General features: G+C 38.6%; 1 protein-coding gene across 1 annotated transcript; it reads left to right on the top strand.

Moving 5' to 3' along the window:
* Window positions 1-825: 825 nt before the first annotated feature.
* On the top strand, window positions 826-23,060 carry LOC117292653 (polycomb group protein Pc-like). The gene is made up of 5 exons (XM_033774787.1): window positions 826-1,322; window positions 7,281-7,324; window positions 8,796-8,861; window positions 14,683-14,737; window positions 17,608-23,060. The coding sequence occupies exons 1-5, from the start codon at window positions 1,158-1,160 to the stop codon at window positions 18,505-18,507; spliced, it is 1,230 nt and encodes a 409-aa protein (XP_033630678.1). The 5' UTR covers window positions 826-1,157; the 3' UTR covers window positions 18,508-23,060.
* Window positions 23,061-23,597: the final 537 nt, after the last annotated feature.

Below are 23,597 nucleotides of genomic sequence, written 5' to 3' on the forward strand. Positions count from 1 at the left end.
GTCACTTCCTTATACCAGCCATAATACTTCATATAGTTTTATCACTGGTATACCCGTACAATACTGACTGTCTTGGACCGGCGAGTTGGTCTCTTCAAAGCATTTGAAACCGTTTGTTATGGATGTTTTAAAAGTAGAATCAAATGATCCACACAGACATACCTCGAATTTGCGTGTTTTTCCTTTTTATATCCGAACTAACACGGTCCGCCTCTTTATGGAGCCAAAAGTTTGACTCCACAAAATGGCGTGCCGTGTAGTTCACCGTGTTAAAGAAAAACCACACAATTTCGAGATATGTTTGTGAATCATTATATTGTACTTTTTCGAACCTTTCGAACACCTTTCGAACCATATTCGTTTTATAACATAGACAAACTCGCCCGATCCAAGGCAACGTACCCCTTTAATGTATGCGTGCTATAATGTGCTTACCCAGTTATTCTACTTTATATTACAAACGCTTCCAAACGCATTTAAACCAACTCGACCGATCCAAAGGTATCACGTCCCTTTAAATGTCAGCGTGTTATATTATGTTTATTCAGTTAACTATTAATATTTTGTGATCATTTGGTGGAACTGGCTTGTCAGCCGGCTGCATCGATAACTCACGCAGTGAACCATCACTAAACGTCGAGATAGATTATAATATCAAAGTATTATCGTGACGTTGAAGCGCTCCTGCTACGCAGCAAAGCGCCGTGTTTCGTCGCCAGTGACACGTTTTACTTTTGCGCTGCGCCATCCGTTGGTTTGATACCTGCATGCACATCATTGCTTTACGTCATCAGTTCACTGTCTATTGGATTTTATGTTTTGCTATACAGTCTCGCCAGCGAGTTATTCCGCACAACTGTTTACTATCGTGGCCGCATTGGATTGTCTGTATACATGTATTTCTATATCCTACTGAGCAAAGTGTAGCACTGTGAATATGCAGTGCTGTAATTATGGTTTATCATCGTGGCTCAGTGTTGCACGAAGAGTTCGGCATGGGACTTTATAGTGCGTTTTTCGACAATACACTGTGTAAATACTACACAAGGTTGCAATTCTGTTTACAAATTAACTATTCGAAATAAACACTGATGTGTGCGGTGAGGTTGAGACTCCATTTGGTTTACGAGAGCTTATCGTGAGTACCGGGCGCTGGGATGAACTCCCCCGGGGCCGGCGGCGCGGGGTGCCCCACCACGAAGAGCGTTGACTTCGTGAACGTTATCCCGTCGAGTCATCTGCGAACGGCCGGAGGACTGATGGACCAGTCTCGGGACGACGTGTACATCGTGGAGGCATTAAAGGGCAAGAGGAGAAGGAAGGTAAAGTTTTGTTTTTGGCATGTTTGTTTGTCTGTCTGTCTGTTTGTTTGGTTGTTTGTCTGTTTGTTTTATTGTAAGGGCCATGTCTCATAAGGCAATTTGCAGTCAACCCAGGTCTAGGCAATTTTAAAGATGATAAGGCATTCTCGTTTGAATATTCACGTAATTATTACTTTGCGACAGTACATTATTTAAAAAATTAAACATTGCCTCGTATGACAAGGCCGTAAGATTGTATTAATGTTTGACATGTATTTGCGTAGATCTAGTTTAAATTTTATTTTCACATTGAGAATCGTATGGAATGAACATGAAATGCAAAGTAAATATTCAACTTTATGTCATGTGAATGCGTAGCTGGTACATATGGTCGACACGGTCTATTTGCCTCTATTCATACCATTATGTCGGGTACGAAATGAGTGGGTTAATTTAAGTGATAGCAGGTAGCCTAGACGACACTTTCATTTGTCATGTACGTTTTATATGTCACTCATTTTAGTTAGTAAAATTGGCAATCAGCATCAATTAAAAACGGCATTAATTATCGATGCGCTCTGGAGACCTTGGGCAACAAAAGACTAGTCTTATCTCCAGTCAGAACAAGTAACTCGTCCTAACTTAGGACAAGCCTTAAGTCTCCATAGGACTATTCCTAACTCACTGTGAAATCGACCCTAGGTAAGCCCGCCCCTCCTGCTTTTGCATAACAATGCTAAACAGGTTTCGAACCATCAAAGTACCTCAGGCATAGAGATATAACCTTTAAGTTAGAATTCAATACGAGTATGATTTGTTTTGGATAAAACTTTATGTAAACACCGACTCAAATAATATACCATAGTATTGTGTCCACAAGCCCCTCTCAATTGGGTTATATTGGATTGGAGGCCATTTCAGGAGTTAAGAAGTGACAATTTGCTTTGGATTGCAAGTTTGAAGGTCAGCTAATCGTAGCTATTAATCCACCATTCCATAGTATAGAAAGTTATAAGTGCTCCACCGTTAGCCATTTTTGATGTACAGTCGGCACATTATGATGACACTAATTGGTTTGGGTAAATCTGTATGCTTTCATTTCAATTCAATATGACGTTTATTCAGTACTCTTTTTGGAAAATAATTCAATATGAGAACATTGAGTATTTGGACCCCTGTAAAAACCAACGCCAGACAGTTTACTCACTCATGTGTGTCCACCATAGTCTCAAAAGGGTGAATTGTGTTTGATCTGAATACTATACATTTGACCTGCTCCGGAACTCATTATAAATAAAAGCTTATACTAAACATCACAAACATTGATGTATATTTGGTTTGCGGTAACACCATGTGTGTATCTACTTGCCAGGTAGATTACATATATTACAATTGCTCAAACCCGTGCCCTTTGCGTAAGGTGTTTGCTGCTGTTGTCATCGTCGTCGTCGTCGTTGTTGTTGTTTTTTTTGTTGCAGTTGTTGCTTCTGTTGTTGTTGTTATTATTTTTGCTTATGCTGTTGTCGGTATTGTTATTCATGCTGCTGATGCTGTTGTTGGTAATGTTGTTGTTGTTGTTGTCGTCGTCGTCGTCGTCGTCGTATTCGTCGTCGTCCTTCGTCGTCGTTGTTGTTGTTGTTGTCGCTGTCGTTGCTGTTCTTGCTGTTGCTGATGATGTTGCTGTTATTGTTGCTGGTGTTGCTGTTGTTTTTTGTTTTTTTTATCATCGTCGCCGTCGTCTTCGTCAATTATGTTGTCGCCGTTGTTGTTGTTGTTGTTGCTGATAATGATGTTGTTGTCATTGTTGCTGATGCTGCTGTTGTTGATGTTTATTTAGGCGCACAATTCACTGCGATTAATTTGAACCGGAGAGTAGTCAATGTTTTAGATGGCACCTTCAACTCTAAACGTTACTCAATATCAGTCTATTATTACATAATTGCATGGACAGAAATTTCATCCTAAAGACTTGATGGTTGAAATTGGTTATAACATGTCGTTTGGTGGCCACTTATATGGAGTCTTTCAGCGACATAATTCAGGTTGTAACGGGGAAGGAAGCTCGTGTGAAATTCCACGTCATATGCATTAGGATATATCGACAATCAATGGCCGCTTCGTATGAACGAGTATGTGCAATACCTCCCATCAAGTGTCAAAAGTGTCAAGTGTCACACTGCCAAGTGCCACAGTGTGATATCGCAATGAACAACGTTAAAGCTTTCCTGTTCGATTGTGACCATTAAATTAATTTGATTGGTCGCCATTTTGATTGAATCGCTAAGTTTGAACATTTCATAAAATTGTTTACACACAGTTTAACGTAGGAAGGTGCTGTGTTGTTTATACTCCCCTCATTGATTTGTTCTGATCGCTATAACTTGTTTTTATTTCTTTCGATGAAGCTTAAAGACTCTCAATTTCCCTTCTGTAAAGGGCAAAGAGTGTTCAGCAGTTGCAGTTAATTGGGGCCTACGTGTCGGGCACAACTAAGTGGAGTAATTGTGTGGCAATTCCCACAAGCTAATCAATATGGATCCTGTTAAGTAAATTTATTTGCCACGGCTACGAAGAGCATGCGAAATGTTTTTAAAATGCCAGCCGCTGCATGCTCTGAAGCCTCCCACCCCATTCTTACAAACGTCATCTCACTGTAAATTTAAAAAGTTCCCGATAACTCAATAGAGATTTCTCAACGCTCAACGGATCTAAATCTGAAATTATCTCATGTTTTTATGACTCCATTGTGTAGATCAAAATTGGGGCACAATGATGAAAACCCACGGGTGATTGTTACATGGACTGATAATCATTTGTATCCCGCCCCCACCAACTACAGCGCTCACATTTTCGTCACAACTGTGTTTTGACGTGCGTTAACCACTATTTTGTGCCAGATATTGACAACACCTTGGATCGGACCACCGCAGGGTCATTCTTTCTAACCTATTTAACTCCACTGGAGGAGGCTAGCCTCTTCACCAATTAGGTTTTTCATTGCGCTGTCTGTTGCCTTGCATATTCTCAATGCATCCCTGATCATCATCATCATCATTCGGCACAGACTTGCGTCCATGACCGCCTCGTCCTTATTGCAATGGGGGCACACTCCCACAGGAGTGACCGCCATTATCTGGGATGTTTCAATCGCTTCTTTTCTCTGCTCTTCTACACTTCTACTACCACTCCACTTTGTCACGTTTGCATCCCTCAATTTTCTGTTGAGTTCCCCTGGTCTTCTGGGAGTCAACTTAGTTGTTTTGTGACACCGCCTTATCAGGTGACAAGTCAACCTGATTGTCATGTGACAAGTCAACCTCCTGGTCGGGTAACAAGTCAACCTCCTTGTCAAGTGACCAGTCAACTCCTCGTCAAGTGACAAGTCAACCATGTCGTCACCTGACAAGTCAACATCCTAACTCCTTGTCAAGTGACCAGCCAATCTCCTTGTCAGATGAAAAGTTAACCTCATTGTCACCTGACAAGCCTACATCCCAATTCATTGTCAAGTGACCAGCAAACATCCTAGTCAGGTTTCAAGTCAACCTCCTTGTCAGGTGACAACTCAACCTCCTTGTCAGGTGACAAGTCAACCTCCTTGTCAGGTGATAAGATCAACCTCCTTGTCCCAGGTGGCCAGCCAACCTCCTTGTCAGGGGACAAGTCAACATCCTTGTCAGGTGGCCAGCCAACCTCCTTGTCTGACCAGTCAACCTCCTTGTCAGGTGATCAGTCAACCTCAGGTGACAGGTCAGACTCCTTGTCAGGTGCCAAGTCAACCTCCTTGTCAGGTGGCCAGCCAGCCAACCTCCTTGTCAGTTGAAGTCAACCTCCTTCATGACCAGTCAACCTCCTTGTCATGACCAGCAGTCAACCTCCTTGTCAGGTGATCAGTCAACCTCCTTGTCAGGTGACAGGTCAACCTCCTTGTCAGGTGACAAGTCAACCTCCTTGTCAGGTGATCAGTCAACCTCATTGTCAGGTGATCAGTCAACCTCCCTGTCATGTGATTTTTCAACCTCCTTGTCAGGTGACCATCAAAATACTTGTCATGACCAGCCAATCTCATTGTCAACTGACCAGTCAACCTCCCTGTCGTGTGAAAAGTCAAACTCCTTATCAGGCGACAAGTCAATTATAACAGTAACTGCTTATGGAGTTTATTTGCTCTGTCTTTTGAATGTTTTTGTGAAGTAACAATAAATTGAGTATTGCCCAATTAGGTCAAATTACTGTTTGTTCTTCCATTCACGAGTGTGTAAAATGTCATTTTTTTTAAACCAACAGAGTGACCGTGTATATTCCAGATTCATGTAAGACGAAGATGTTAATCTATATTCAGTTATTGCACAAAAAAACAACAACAGTTGGACACGTTTTGAGATGTATCCCCTTTCTTCGTCGAAAAAGCTGATGAAAAATCTCAAAGTTCAATCTACCGTAAAATAATAACAAGTTGTTATTCCCTCCTTTGAGCTATGAATAAATTGTGCCCTGCAGGAAAGCAGACAATGTTTAATGCACAAGTAACCATCTACTGGGCAGACAGCAATATCTAATAGACCTTAAAGGCACTGAACACTTTTGGTTATTGTCAAAGACCAGTCTTCTCACTTGGTGCATCTCAACATATGCATAAAATAACAAACCTGTGAAAATTTTGACTCAGTCGGTCATCGAAGTGAATCATGAAATACAAAAACACCCTTGTTTTTTTTACAAACTTGTGGGTTTTCAGATGCATAATAGTAGGCTTCGAGTCTTTATTATTTGAGTGAGAAATTATCTCTTGCTGAAAAATTATGTTGCTTCAGTGGGAGCCGTTTCTCACAATGTTTTATTCGATCAACGTCTGAATTGCTCGTCACCAATTAATGTTTCGTTATGCTAACAATTATTTTTAGTAATTACCAATAGTGTTCAGTGCACTGGACACTATTGGTTATTACTTAACAGTACCTTTAAACAAGACATAGTGCTCAGTATGAATTAACCACAATGTCGGTTTGAGTCTTTCTACAACTTACAGATAAAAAACACGAATTGGTGGATACGCATCGAGACACTCTAACACCCCCACGTCCTTGATGCGTGCTTAAAAATAGCAGCTTTTTACCCCGTGTGGCAAAATATTTGTAACGCTCGGCAGATCAGCCTGGGATTTGTTATTATTTTCATGAAAGTATATCATTAATGAAGCTTTTTCTATATGAGTACAATATTCAAGGCCCTTTTAATTTGTGGTTTAATGGCTGGCTAGCTGATCACAACGGTCACTCTTCAATTGATCGACCATATGCAGGCACCTTTGCTACTATAGGCCGTTGGAATTCGCGGATAAACTCGAGTTAGTTTAAATCTCGTTTTGATACAAACAGGAGAGGGCGAAGTGTTAGGCTTTTGGATGGTCGTGGCGTCAAACTCGTGGCGTAATGAGCATAATCTTAAATCGCAGATGGAAAGATTTGCGCCGTTGCCATGATTGCTTATTCTAGATATTTTTCGTAATTTTTAGAACAGTAAAACATGCTGCGCTTTATAATACGCTTTTCTGTGTAACATGATTATTTCCTTATCCTTGCACGCAGAGCTAGATGGATAACCCAATATAGCAGTTTGTACAACTACACATGACGGAAACTTAGAAGCCTAACAAACTTTTATAGAAAGTACCGCCTCGCACGCTCCAAAGCGGACAGATTTTGCTGGATCTCACAGCTTTTCTCATCTTGTTTATGTGCCCCTTAAAGGCACTGGACACTATTGGCAACTACTCAAAATAATTGTAAGCATAAAAACCTACTTGGTTACGAGTAAGGGGGAGCTGTTGATAGTATATAACATTGTGAAAACGGCTCCCTCTGAAGTGACGTAGTTTTCGAGGACAAGGTAATTTTCCACTAAAATATTTGAATTTTTAGGATAAAACAGAAATAGTTTGTACACTATTTATCACAAATATTTCTTGGTTTTTTTCAGGGAACAACCGAATATCTAGTGAAATGGAGAGGCTGGTCCAATAAGTAAGTCAAAGCAGAAAACTCTTACTTAGCAAAAGTTGTACATTTACAATAATTGAGGTAACTGGTACTCCGCTTATTTCTTGCTTAGCAAAGAAGTCTCTGTTAATTAAACAGCTTTATAAGGTTTGGTCCTGATCGGAACGTCATGGTTCCAATCAGTACCCACTCTATGACGGTAGGCAAGCCTCATCGCTTCCTCCTTCTTACCCCTCCCACCCTACTTACCACAAAAAGAGATGAAAATAAATCAGAGCCTTTCAAATGATCCCCTGCCATGTATCCGGTACATTGCCTTTACTGCCAGGATTTGTAGGAGAGAGAGAGAGAGAGAGAGAGAGAGAGAGAGCTAAAAACTTTACAAAAAAAACCCACAATCATTTTGGAGTGAAAACTTCTTGGACTGTCAATTAAAGGGATTGCTGCAGTGAATTAAAATAGAACAGTTAATTTTGCTGTCATTTATTTCTGATATATGTATTGAACACCAATACAATGTGTTTTGTTTATTCCCGACATATCTGACTTGCGTAATTAGCGAATAAGTCAGGCCCCCCCCCCCCCTTTTGTGGATTGTTACCGCCCCCTACCATCAACGTCACGTCGGGAATTCAAAAATATTGTCGGCAAAAAGAGTCTGGTCCCTAACTACACGCGCCTAGGTACCAGGCCACACAGTGCACACGTCTCTATATGCACACAGCCAGGGGGCCCGACGGCTCGGGTTACCGACATGACGTCACGTTTATGCAAATGAAGGCTCCCTTTTAGGGGCGGGGTGGGTTCCCCTTATCTCTTGAAAACCATTTTAAAAATACATTTAATAAAAAATAGAAACAAATATTTCAGGTTTAAAAAGTCATGTTTAATCGTTTAAATGAATAACAAAAAACACTGCAGCCACCCTTTAAGTTCAATTTCATGATAGTTTCGTGGGGGCCTACCACAGAATGTAGCCACATTTAAAAACATGCTGGCATGTTGTAAAAACAAAAACACCTGCATTTACATTAGTTTTACTGTGCAAATAAAGAGTTGTGTAACACTCTGTCATAATCAATGAATGTTTCGGTTGGATTGGTCATTGGGATAATATGTAGTGAAATGGAGAGGCTAATTTATAGTTCAAACTCCATGTTATTTCGTGGTGCCAACCATACAGGAATCGAATTCAAAACATGTTGGCATGTCACCACAAGTAAAGAGTAACAAACACTTTGCTATTCTGCCTGAGATCGTGCATCCCACGACTCATCCTCGTGTATACAATTTCACGTTTTTCATTTCCTCCAATATAAAATTACATATTTTCTAAATTGAATGAGCCATTCTAGCTAATCATTCAAATCACTTAGTTCCCTAGCAACAGCCGTAAATACCGTTATTGCTCTTTCTGCAGTCCACAAATCATGTTAAGTATTATTTTATTTAATCTGTCTTTTCATATTTTTCTTCAATTCCATTTTCTTATCAGACACAATACGTGGGAGCCGGAAGATAACATCTTAGACAAACGGTTGTTGGATAGTTACTCCACAAGGTAAGTTACTCACGTCATCATGACGTCATCATGACGTTATCCGTGACGTACATTGTTTACCTTTCTTTGGGTTGATACAAGGGAACAAATTTTCGCGCCCAAATGAATGTCTATTGCTCCATAATGTACTGAGCTAAGGCTCGAGTATAAAAGTAGCACAGTCCTCTCCACAGTCGATGATATGTTGACGTTTGAAATAGACGAACGCACATTTTGTGACTTCTTGTTTAAGGAACACGCTCATAGGATTTAAAGATTGAATGTCTTCGTAGATGAAATTTTGTGGCACTTTTTCAGACCACAGCGACCCAAAACTCAATCAGCATGGGCTTTCACTTCAGTTGAAAGCACTTGTTGTTATCCATAAAATCCTGTTTGGCAGCTCACATGGGAAACGGAAGGGTATAGTTACACAACAAGGAAAACAAATAATCAAGAAAGATTATGTTCAGTGGCCAATTTCATAGAGCTGCTTAAGCAAAAAAAAATGCTTAAGCACGAAAATAGCTCACTTATTTTACACGAATACTGGCCAACATTTCATGCCATATACATTGCTTGTGACTGGTATTTAGCTATTGTTTACTTAGCATAACAATTGAGTGGAGTCTTGTCCGGTAATCTGATTTTACTAGGCAAGGATTTTTTTCCTAAGCAAATTGTTTTTGCTTATGCAGCTCTATGAAATTGGGCCCAGATCAGATTCAGTCTACATAACGATGACTAGAGCAAGCTAGTCGAAACGTTGAGACCAATTTAAGAACTGTCTCCTCGGTAGTACAGTTAATTACGATCCTATGAGCTAAAGTAGTAGTCCCAGCCTATTTTCTATACCATCCGCCCGGGTAATAGTAAAACAAGATAGCAGGACAGTTCTTTTCAGAACTGCGAAATCTCCTGAACCCCCGAATATCTACTCCGCGGTAGTAGTAGAATAAAGCAAGACAGTTATCTAAGAAAAAAACTTTACATGGCAAGTAGATACACACATGGTGTTAAACCAAATTTTATATACAATGATACCTCACCATGCAATGCCTCGAATCCTGTATAAAAATTATGGTAATTAGTTGAAGACTTTGATTTATTTTTTATTAAAGTGGATACTAGAGAGGGATCCATGTTAAGTACCAACTGCAATAAACTAATGGGGCAATCTAAGTATAGCCTTGTGAATATAAGGTACCTGCAGAGGGGGATTTTCTTATGGTTGGTGCTTGGTTCACCTTCTCGTCTTTCTTTCAACGGGAAGTACGTTTGATAATCACTCTTGAAATTAATGATGTTCGTAACAACATTGCTTAGATAAGAAGCCTACAGCAGCTTTCGGTATAGTATACATCATTTGTGAGGAACATGTGGTAACCTTCTCAGAGTGTGTATTCCTGTTAGGGATAAGTCTTCCTGCATGGATAAATTTTTCACACGTTAGTTTTATTGTTTACTTCTACATTTATTTTTAATTAAAACAATCGAACGGTTCAAAAGATTGAGGGTATATATTACCTCTTATACGAATACACAGTTTTTACTATACATCAACTTAAATCGCATGAACTGTAAATTGAGACCTATTTTGCAAAGAAGCTTATGCAGATCACTTTCGATAGTGATTCAACAAAGACAGACAGTTTAACATTGATCAATTCTGCAGTGATGTGACGAGGCCAGGTGCAGCATCATCTATGGTTGAATTCCTTTCGATTTCATTATTGATCATTTCACGAAGCACAGAACCAAAATTAACTTTTGTCAAACTTGTTTTGAAAAAAATTCAGATCCATTTGGCATTCTTCGACCCTTAGCAAGCAATCTTAAAATACAAGTGAGATTGGTCATATATTGACATCTAAACCATATCTTGTGTTTCCTGAAACCAAACGTGTGCGACGTGGAGGTACCAGACCTAGTAGTTAAGGCTTTCATCGATATAGGCATGTGTAGTCGGTGTCCTTGGTTCGTCCCATTGGCAGCGTCAGCAGTTAACGCACATTATTCTTTGCCAACGCATTTTGTATAAATAAAAGAATGCCCTCTTGAAGTGTGTACATTTGACCTCACCATCGAAAGAGAAAGACACATATTTCATGACAATGGGTGCACAATGACAATTCATATCTTTGTTTATCTTATTCTTTGTGCAAATTAATTGTGTAAACATGATCACAGGTTTAAAGGCACTGACCACCTTTGGTAACTGTCAAAGACCAGTATTCTCACTTGGCGTATCCCAACATTTTTGTAGTAAAGATATATATGTACAAAATAGACCTGTGAAGATTTGGACTCAATTGGTCATCAAAGTTGCAAGAGAATAATGAAAAAAATAAACATTCTTGTTGCACAAATTTAGATGCATAAAGGTCTTCAAGCCTGACGTCTTTGAATATTTGTGTGAGAAATTACCTCTTTCTCAAAAACTACGTAATTTCAGAGAGGGCCGTTTCTCACAATGTTTGATGCTCGTTACAAAGTAAATTGTTATGCTAAGAATTGCTTTGTAGAATAACCAATAGTGTCCATTGCCTTTAACTTTGAAGATACAATGGACACTGTGTCAGTGCACTGTGTCAACCAGATTAGCCATGAACAGGAAAACAATTAAAACGCGATATTAGCATAATACCATCCCGGATCTAAATAGTATTAGAAAATTATCCAGCTTATAAATAATGCCATGTCAATACCATTGACGTTGTGTGGAAAGATAGTCATACTATTCATATAATTGATGGCCATTCATTATAATTTTGGCTTATAGTTCTGATAAAGTTACACTTGTCTATACTTGCTAAACAAATAGCTAATTGCATGTCGTTTTGACCATAGCAGAATCTTTCTCTATTGCTAAACATTATGCTGTTCATTTAATACATCTGTCGTCATGCAAAATATACTTATTATGGTCTAAAAATGGTTCATTAATGAACCTTCTGGCTTTTTTTACTCTCCCAACTTTATATTTCAAAATGTGTTTAAATTTCATTTAATATATGTCCCCCCTCCATAAATATTCATGCGTAATATAGTTAAAACATGGGCTAAAATGGATCATTGAGGAACCAGCTGGTATGTTTGAATCTCCCAATTGAATATTTCCCGATTGGAGCCAATATTACGTTTAGTGGTGTTCATTTTATACCTGTCTCAATACATCAGTCATGCACAGTATTATTAAAAACCAATGGCTAAAAACGGTTCATTGATGAACTTTCTGGTTTTTTTTTTCTCAACCAACTAAATATATCCCAAATGGAACCATCATCACGTAAATGCTGTTCATTAAAATTCTGTCTCGATACACAGTTAAATGCAAAATATATAATGAAAACGTGGCCTGAAATGGATCCTTGAGTAACCTTCTCCAAACAGAATACCCCGAATGAAACCAACATCAATGTCACTGTTCTTTTTAAATCTTTCTCCAAAAAATAGCAAACGTGGGCTAAATATGGATCCTTGAGGAACCCTCACCCAACATCTCATTAACAATGCGTGTATAAATCATCGGACTCAGCAAGAATATTCATTACATCAAGGTTTTTCACTCAGTTGTGTTTATCTCATTTAGGGGATTTTAGCCATCTCCATAAGAAGTACCACACTGACATCTGCTTGCACGCAGCTAACGTATTACTGAGTTTGCCATTGTGAACACATCCGCCGGCAATTCATTCTTTCTTTTTCTTTCCTACTTTTAAATTAGATTCCGGTTCGTGACGTCTATTAATTAAGTTGTATTCAATTCCCCTCAATTAATTACAGGTGGCTCTTTATTTGCCGGAAATGTGTTTTCAAGTTGTTCATCCCCGGCACTATAAAGGCACTCCGAAGGATATTTCAAATTAATACCTTTGTGTGAATGAAACCTGAAGTGATAATATGCAAGCTATTTGAAAAAGGTGATGAACGAGTGCTTCCAGTGCCTACGTAAAACTAGCTTCACGAATTCACAAAGCCCAACCATTTCATGGTAATTTACAAAGCCATACTATATAAAACATCTGAGGCCTGGAATCATGACGTGGGTTATATCAAGGTAATGTGATCTTAAAGATAGACAGAGTTCCCTTATGGTTGTTTTACTTGAGTACAAACATCTTCCCCATCTCTTAGAAAGACGAACATAAACCTTAAAGACAGTCGTCTTCTGTGGGTAAAACACCATGAATAAAAGTGAATCAATAGTAAAAATGTGGTGATGTCACGGAATGTAATATTGCCGGGTGCAAATTTTGTTCTCTAGTATATAATTGTCATCCTCAAAATTGTCCTGATTTTTTTTAAGGATTCCATATTTGTAATCGATTTAGAAAAAAAATTGTTCGAAATAAAAAAAAACCTACACTGTTACCTGGCAGCTAGGTGGTAGATAATGACAACTATAGAGAATGATGTCCCCTTTTTCAAAGAAAAGCTGTATTCGAACAGTCTTCGTGGCAACTGTGATAAGAACTAACGGTAGTAGCATGTTTGATGTACATAAACAAAGTTGCTCAAAAAGCTCACAGGCCATTCCAGGACTCCGTAAAATACGGACTCATCTTTCTATAATGACTAATTAATTCGAGGGTTTGTGATCCCAAGGTCAGGCGGCTTTGACCTTCTCTCGTGTCAATAACTTTGAGTTCATCTACGGATAGTTAGAAGGACCATCGATTACTATCATACACGCAGTATTGCACTTCATACATCACGAGCGACGTCGAGGGTCGTCAGCGTGACATTTTGCGGGGTAAACGAAGCTGCCTCGGGGGGAACAGCCAGTGGGTCTTCCTGGTCGCTGCCAGAACCGTTTCCGCATTGAGAAATGTTCCACTCAAACAGTTTTGAGTGTCGTCAACGCATTCACATGTTGTTGTTTTTTATCTTAAGACCGGTGTCACAAGCCATGGGAATAATCTTGGATCATGAAGTCTGAAGAAGGCTGAAGTTTTCCCCGATAATAAACTTTCAAAGGAACCCCACAAATCGGCCAAAGGGAATATCTGCAAAATTAAACATGCGATATTCGCACCGGTACATGTTTTGTTTTTATTATTTTTATTTCTAGTCCTAAAAACAGTACTCATAACTTAACCCTGCGTCCTTCAATTTCATGATTTAATCATTGAATGTTTCGCTGCGAGGAAACCTTGGTCATCGTATTACATTAGTTGTCGTATTCATTGCCCCCCGTATAAAACAATCAAGAAGTATGCGTTTAATATCCAATAATTGTTAACATAAAACAAATCGTATTGCCAATGATAACGACCGCAAACAAGAAGGCTGGCATTGTGGGAAACAATGGACCAATATGCTTCACTGATAATCAAATTGTATAGAGGATTCAAAGGCAAAGTATATAATATATTTGGTTTATGGAACCGCTATATAAATGTTTGATGTACACAATAAATCTAAAACCTGAAAATTTCATTTCAAAACTTTGTTGCGTTTTTTAATATATCCACGCAGAAAATAATTCCTACAAGGAATACACCATAATGAGAAGCGTTTACGCGGTTACGCTTCTCAGATTTTGTGGCAAAAATATGTTATCTTTTAAAACCACGTTACTTTAAAGTGAAATGTTTCTCAAAATGCCGTATACTATCAAACGCTGATGTTAGGCTTCTTACCTATAGAATAATATTACTGATGAATTTTCATTTTATTTTTGCTTGGTTCGAATTTGACAATGGTTACAGGGACAGGTATTGTACATGAGCTTCCAGATTTGAAACAAATTATTTGTTTGTTTTTGTTTTGTGGATCAGCAATCCCGGTCTTTGTCTTGAAATATATGTTTATTTGTTCTTCTGATTGATTTATACAGGCGTACAAATGTGACGTCACAGCGACGAAGACGCCCCAAACGGCAGTTATCACAGGTGAGATTTAACTATTGAGCCCACACGGGAAACTCTGTAAGGAATCTACAGTCAGTAGATATGTGGTTCCCGATAGGTAGATGATTTGTACATGACGTCACTTATAGCCGCCATCTTTAAAGAGAAACAATAAGAGATAGTGCCCGCGTGTAGGAGCTGCGCACGACTCTCAGCCAATGTGTTTGACTTTAATCTGCGTCAAGAGTGTTCAAATCTTGTTATGACATGTTGTGCCATCCATTTAATCTGAACAGCAAACACATTAGGCAGATTCACATCAACCGCTCTGGATATTGATGTTATTGGACATGCTTGCTAAAATTAAATATCAATTTAATTTTGAGGCAACGTACGTAAAATATTCGTGTAAGGCTTTATAGTCTTTCTTCAAATTATTATATAGCAAAATATATTTATATTATACGTACCACTGCCGTTAAATGTCGAACGAAACATGGCTATTTTTAGGTATCGTCCGTTCTTTTGTACAGGTACCGGTTTACATGATATATTTGTTATGCTATCAGTTAAAGACACTGGATCCTGTTGGTAATTGTCAAAGACGAGTCTTCACAGTTGGTGTATCTCAACAAATGCATTAAATAACAAACCTGAAAATTTGAACTCAATTGGTCGTCGAAGTTGCGAGATAACAATGCAAGAAAAAACACCCTTGTCACACGAAGTTGTGTGCTTTGGGATGCTTGTTTCGGGACCTCGAAATCTAATTTTGAGGTCTCGAAGTCAAACTCAAACAATTAAGTAGGAAATAGCTTCTTTCTAGAAAACTGCGTCACTTCAGAGGGAGTCATTTCTCACAATGTTTTATACTTTCAACAGCTCTCCATTGCTCGTAAGCAAGTAAGTTTTTATGCAAACGATTATTTTGAGTAATTACCGATAGTGTCCAGTGCCTTTAAGATAACGTGACAATGGCCGGAGATAGTATTGTTTCATTGATAATATATGATACTCGTGATATTGCTATATTCACTGTGCCCCGCTTTTTGTTTTAATGCAATGTCACCCGCCCATGAAATACACGCTGGAAAAATCACCTGGCAACTTGCAAGCCGTAATTAAAAACAAGTATTTTGTTTACAATTAGTTCAATAACACAATAAAGACTAAAAAGCTATTGACAACAAAGATACGCAAACGTCATGTAAAACTTACAAGTTTTCTACACGAGCTAAACAAGAAAATCACTTTATAAAATTGTAAACATTTCTAACAAATTAAAAACAGCCTGATTTAAATTATTTTCACCAGATATACAACAGCATCATGCATGACGTCGTCAATGACGTCATTTGAGTAGGACGCCCTCGCCTTGGGGTCGAAAGGAGGCTGTTCATGTTGTGCACCGCGCGTAAAAATAATTATGTGCTTTCCATTTTTTCACCATCGGTTTACTTCTAAGATGGCGGCTAATTGATGACGTCAATGCATAAGGTCTATAAATAATTAACGCAGAGCAGCAATGAACGTTTTCAAAATCACGGCTTCCGTGAATCCCGTCTTCCGGCTTCGGTCTTATGCTCCATCTGCCCCCGTACCGACAGCGCACGGCGGGTCCTAAGCCTCAGCCTCAGCCAATGACACATTTTTTATAAGGCCCATTTAAGAAACAGTGTTAGTTTTTTCCACTTTGATAATACCGATTTCAAGAGTTCTGTGAAAAACACAAGCATATTACTAGGGTGGGTTTTGAACCCATGACCTTTGCAATTCTAGAGCAGTGTCATACTAACTAAACCACGAAGTGTTACAGTTTTATCACCCCCTTTGAATAGATTTTTCAACTCAGACATCGTTAAACAATCCACCTCAAGTAAAACCTGTGCAGTTTCTCACATCGGACCGTTACCAATTATATAGCCCACCAGCTGTTTTGCAATAACCAAAGTGAATTAAAATAACAATGACCATCGAAAGTGAAAGGGAAAACAACAACATTATTGTGTGAGCACGATGTGGAGTGGACAGAATACATATTGCAATCAAGCTAAACAAATACTCGCCCACCCACCTCTTATGCACCATGGACCATTTTATTGATTAACAAGAATACATAACGGGGTAGATGTCACACCTTTTTTATCAAAACATTCGTCCGAATATTGTGTTTCACAGTTGACGCAAAGACTGGATTCGAATACATTTTCTCTTAAGAAGGGGACATCGTTCCCTTACAAATAGTTGTCATTATCTATTACTGTGACGAAAATCCTTAGATGGTATTAACATTGATTTATGATTCAAAACCTAGACTGTATCTGACAATTGTGGAGACAATTTTGGTAATTGGTCTCACCCCCCCCCCCCCACCCCGCCCCCAATAGGGAAATCCTGGAACCGCCCCTGAGATAAACAAAAAATGCTTTTATTTCGTTTGAAAACAATTTCATTGTGAGCAAAGACATAAAAGGCCCTAAAGAATTACTTATGTATTGTGGGTATAAATAATTTGCGAATTCAAAATGATACAAGTGGGAGACTCATAATTATATTGTGTGATAACCCTCTTCCATGATTGCAGTTGGTCCTGTTTGTTAACATATCCTGAGCTGTTTTTGTCTTTTAATCGGCTTTAATTGCATACATTCTGGTGTTTTTTTTCCCTTCGTTGTGGTTCACATTCGTATATGGTATTGTGTTGGTTGATTAAGTTTTTTTCATTATTGTTTATAATGACTGACTTGTTACAAATTGTGTGTTTATCCCTTAGGCTTCTTTATTAGAAATGCAACAGTGCAATTCAACATTTCGGTTGTCATACTGTGCATTCGTTTTAATGTTGTTTAATGAAATAGACCACAAATCTCCACACCTTCTTAAAATATATTCTTGTCTTATTCTTCCCTCAGCCGTCCAATATGCTACTTTCTGAATTAGACTACGACTTGTCGGACACATCGTTCCCAAACAGATTCCGGCTCGTCAAGGACCCTAAGAATGGGACATGGCGTGCACGGGACGGGCCCACCACCACCACCACCCCAGGGAGCCTAACCCCACCGCTAGAATCCTCGCAGCTCACCGGGGAGGTCCGACACCGAGACCGGGGTGCCGTACCTCGCGGGAGTAGCACACACCTACCCAATGATGAGAGATTCTACGCCAGGACGGTCTCAGTACCGAATAACCCGAGTGACTACCGGTCAGACTGGACGTGGAGTCCCAGCTCAGACCGCAGCCAGAACTCGGTCAATGCAACACCCGATGGCGATGTCACTAACTCCGAACGAGATTTGGCGAGTTTTTACGTTACTGCCGCCAAGGACCTCGAACTATGCAACGAGAGCATTGTGGTACCCAAGCTCTCGCCAAAGATCGTACTAAAGAGAATAACGCCATCCGAGATTCGGCGAGAACAGAACCAACACAATGACGATTCAGACACGGATGAGATCACTTACTCTGACCCCGATCAGGTTAAATATTATCCTAAAAGTGCAAAGAGGACTTCGCAACAGAAGGTTAGTCTTGCCATGGAAACAGGCAACCCAGTTCCTCAACATAGTAACACCATCGACCTTGCCATCGTAAAGGAAGGAAAAGTCAGTTTGCGTTTTCCAAGAGGTATACATAAAGACGCTGTGAGGATGCCACCTTTACCTACTGCGTTTGATGCCATCATGCCGGGTAGGATGAAAGCGTCAGACGGTGTCATAGTAACGGATGTGACGTCAGGCGGGTTAACCATCACCATTAAAGAAAGTGGCAATGCTGACGGCTTCTTTGGGGGCCAACAAATCTCTGGATGATAATTAAAAAATGATGAAGTTTCTATTTGCGAACTACGTGCAACGTATGATCTTTTTAACGTGATGATTTGGTGTCTGCACAGGAAATTTGGAGTGGGTGGGGGTGAAGAGGGGATGCACAACACCCACCCATCTCCCCTGTTCTTATTGTCATTTGGTTCATTGAATCAGTGGCCTTCCAATCTCCCACCCCCACCTCCTCCTCCTCCACACCAAGCTGATGCTTCACCGCATCCATCCAATATATCTGAGCCCACTTTAACAACGCAACGAGCAAGCTTCTGCATTGACGCAACGAGCAAGCTTCTGTATTGACGCAACGAGCAAGCTTCTGCATTGACGCAACGAGCAAGCTTCTGCATTGACGCAACGAGCAAGCTTCTGTATTGACGCAACGAGCAAGCTTCTGCATTATCCATTTTGATTTACATGTACATGTACACCTTCTGGCCTGTATTCTAAGTTATTAATAACAATAGGTGTTCGTGCATCAGCACGAACACCTAAAAAGGGTAAGGGCACCAAGAAATGTTCTCCTTTGTAAGAGCACCATGTGAGAAAATTGTAAATGTCCTACTGTAGGATTTCAAGGGCACCAAGGCAATGATCAGGGGGCATGGAGGCAACCAGGCCTGGGTTATGACTGGAATGTTACCCAGTCATGTTTGTCACCCACACGTTTTTATGTTTAACTTTCAAGGCAAATACTCAATCTTGATTATATATATCTTATCATGGGTAATCCTATCAACTCGGAATACATCTCTCGACATATAATAGGCCTAAATAATATATAACATCAATTATGAAAGATGATTTGAATTGCTAAATAAAATTATGGGTTCATCGAGTGTAAGTCTACTAGGAATACATTAGTCAGTAACGTATCTATATTGTTGTTCTTTTTTTATTACACCCGTCTTTCTTGAAAATTTACAGACCAACATGATGGAAATAAAATGAACTTTTTACATCAAGGATATTGTTATGATTACCATGGCAACTGTGCTATCTTGCAGCTATTGTTGTTTGCTTCCATATTGATGTCACACCCCCAGCAAGCTATACGGCTTGTTGTTTTTAGCAGCGGCTTTGACCTCAGTGACAATGCAAGGCAGACTTGGTTAGGGCATGGAGGAAGGAAATAATTGTCTTCCTCCATGGTTAGAGGGTGTAGCAGTGATGTTGCCATGAACGTTTGTTTGACTACTGGTAGTGGATGAATTGTTACTCCATGTTTCTGATAATGAGTCCCTTCTACACGATCAGAGCTGCCCGGTCAACTCTCTTTGATTCTGCAGAAAGTTCCCTGAAAATGTTGAATGTAATTCTCAGTATTCCCCAGATTGTTGTACATTCTTCCCGATTGCAAGATGCAAATGTTCAATTCAATTCAAAATGCATTTCCATACTTCAAGAAATAAGTACAAAGCAATATTATTGTTAAGAAGTAACAAATAAACAAGGCTGTTATACAGGCAGCTCTGCACTTTGATTCGAAATAAAAAATGGTGTCATACATGAGTGGTTTGCGGAGGAGTATTAACTGAATCCTTCAATTGTCAGCAATATAACTGCAAACAGAGAGAGGGAGAAGGAAATGTCATGGTATACGGTGTTAAGGTTTTCAAGCAAAGTGTAATGATTGCGTCAAGGACTCTGTCAGTCTGTGCGTCAATAAGATAATTATTTTGCCTTTTTTGCTATAGGTCATAATATTTCTCATGTTTGTAAATTGGTTATTGTATCGAGTTTCGATCGCGATAACAATATACCGTAATATCATATATATTGACGTCTCATTCCGCCATCTTGGAGGTAAAGCGATGATAAATTACAAATTTGTTGGTATTAGTCATTTTTCCCATGTTTGTAAGTTGGATATTGTCTCAAGTTTCGATCGCTATAGCAATAGACCGTAATGTATTGACGTCACCAAGCCGCCATTATGTCTTAGGATAATACAGGCCCAATGATTTCAAAGGGATGCAATTGTTTCATTGGATTAAAGTGCTGTGTCGTAAACTTTCCATATCTATGTTTTGATTGATCCGATGTGATGTGGTGTCCGCTTGCACTGTCGACCCTCCACACAAAGCGTATACGTGTGCATAATGTTGTGTATAATATGGCGGACAAAGACAATGGGAAAAAACACTCAAAAAACGATACCAAAAAACTATAGCCATATACAATATTTGCAATGATAACATGGAGAAAACCTTTCCAATAAGTTAGACTAAACTATAGCTGCATGAATCCTCTGATTAACATAATGGACAATTATAATTAAAAAACATCGCTCATTATACCTGTCGTAGCCAACACAAAAGCGGTTCGAGACTCCTATGTGGTTGTGATAGAGCACTATTCAAGAACTGCGTCATGTGTAATTTCTATATGCAATTAAATATAACACCTGAATGACCCTCCTTCTTCTCTTATGGAGCGAACCACGGAGGCAGGAAATTGTGAAAATGCCTCAGCTCGACCCCGCATTGTAAAATGACGAGAAATAATCTTGCAACGTAGAGCGTTACAAATGACATATATTGAGTCTATAAACACTGCTATGATGTTCAAGGACACAGTAATATTCCCAGCTTGTCTAAACGAATCGTTGTATCGACTTGGATGCTGTTTTCTGCACGCTATCGCCATTAACGCGGTACAACCATAATGGGAATGATTATCGCACATGTAATATCCACTAGTACTGACGGACAAAGAATACAAACATTATTTTGTTATCTTGAAATATTATTGTGTTCCCTCGAAATAATTTCAGTGTTTTGTTTACCTTTTCAATATTGTGTTTACCTGACGCTTCAGGGGAACCGTGAACGTTCACATTTTTATTGGATGACAGTATCAAATGAATGGACAATTAATTGTTTGAGTTGAAAACAAATGCTTATTGCTTAATTGAAAATTAAGTTGTTGTCACATTTTACCGAGACGAACTATATCCACGCGTCTCCCATCTATTTAATTAGTCTTTCGAAATGTGGCTTGATTGAATTGAAACATTGGAAGACATCCCCTGCTAGAAAAGTTTTTTTTTTAATGAAAGACAAAATTTGAACCACTTGAAAGGATATTGATGACTGACTGAACTGTTCTTGTAATCAGGAGAGAAAATTAACTAATTGCACATTGCTCGACTAAGTTTCAATAAGTGTATCCATTGTATGGAATTGTAAGCTTAATGTCCACTAAATTGAAAAATGTGCAGCTGTGTTGGCCTATATCCACAAAGTAAATATTAGTTTTGCTGAATAGAGATATATCCACTGAATGAAAGTGAATCCACAGAATAGAAACAGTAACTTTAAATGGAGGATTTTGTATCCACACTATTAAAACAGATATTCACATTGTTAATATTCGTTCGCAGTATAATACTGTGTCCACTTGATGTAAATGTATCCTTAATGTATCATTCAAATAGTAGACATCACAATATCAACGACTAATTGAAATGTATCCACTAAACCCACTAAGTGTTTCAAAATGAATCCTCCACTGTGCAGATATATCTGCTCATTGAAATGTATCCAGTCATAAATGGAAACTTATAATGCACGAATTTGAAATATATCCACTAATAGAAATGTATCCACACAAAATAAATCCTCTACTATTAGAAATATTTTTGCATATACATTCAAAGGAATCCACTAATTGGAAATGTGTGAATAATCCACAAAGTAAAAAATGTATTCACACATTATAATGTATCCACTAAATTGACATTTTCCCTTGAAAAAGCATCATCCACTAAGTAGAAGTATATCCATAAAATAATTTGAAGTTTATCCACAAAATGCTAATGCATCCGTTATAAAGTGCATCATCCAATGAGTAAAAATATAATCACTTTGAAACTATTCAACTAAATGCAAATAATATCCAATATGAAAAATGCACCAACAAATATAGGCTTTAGAAATATATCCAAGTTCAAATGTTTCCACATTATGCAAACGTATCTAATAAAATGGGTTATTTAATGAGCAGATATTTATTCACAAAAAGCAAATGTATCCACTAATTGCAAATGTATCCACATCAAAAAATCACCCCACTGAGTGCGAAAGTAATACAACCTCGAGAAAGTGATCAACATTTTGTTTTTCTCCATGGTTTGTGATGAAGGAGATTTACTTACATAATGGTGTTTCATGCAATTGTTTTTATGGACATTGCTCTTTGGTCCTATGTCTATACGTTATTGTTAGTGGAACAGCTGATTTATCACATACATCGTTTACAGCCGTTGGGAAGCACGCGATATTGACTGTTTAGTGATCAATGAGTCACTGTCATTAAAAAGTCGTCGTCTTGTTGGTAATTTTTTCAACGTTACTCAATTTGATGAATTTGCATAACCAATCTATGTTCGCATTGCTTGGTTGGTATCACGCAAATTGTGATTACATAAAAAATAAGTTCTTTGAGAAAATGGCTGAAATCATCTATATCTACATGTATTGTTTTTGTCTCGTCTGAAAGACACTGGACACTATTGGTAATTGTCAAAGACCAGTCTTCTCACTTACTGTATCTCAACATATGCATAAAATAACAAACCTGTGAAAATTTGAGCTTAATCGGTGGTCGAAGTAGCGAGATAATAATGATAGAAAAAAAACTCTTTCAGATGCTTGATTTCGATACCTCAAAACTCTAAATGTGAGGTCTCGAAATCAAATTCTCGAAATCTTTCTCGAAAACTACGTTTCTTCAGAGGGAGCCGTTTCTCAAAATGTTTTATACTATCAACCTCTCCCCAATACTGATTACCAAGTAAGATTGTATACTTATAATTATTTTGAGTAATTACCAATAGTGTACAGTTCCTTTAAAGCCATTGTATAGTTATGCTTGTTGCATAAAAACAGGCAACATTTTCAGACTGGATTTTATTTTTATTACACATTATAGAAGACGTCCCTTTTATTATCAAAGTCAGTGCGTTCCAAGTAGGCCTTTAAGACATTACTGTGGCAGTTATGGTTATACAAATGAAGTCTGAACATTAGTAGGTTGGGTGACTCGATGCTTGTGAAAGGTACACTGCGAATACT

Source organism: Asterias rubens, chromosome 7 (genome assembly GCF_902459465.1).
Source record: "Asterias rubens chromosome 7, eAstRub1.3, whole genome shotgun sequence".
Taxonomy (NCBI): Eukaryota; Metazoa; Echinodermata; class Asteroidea; order Forcipulatida; family Asteriidae; genus Asterias; species Asterias rubens.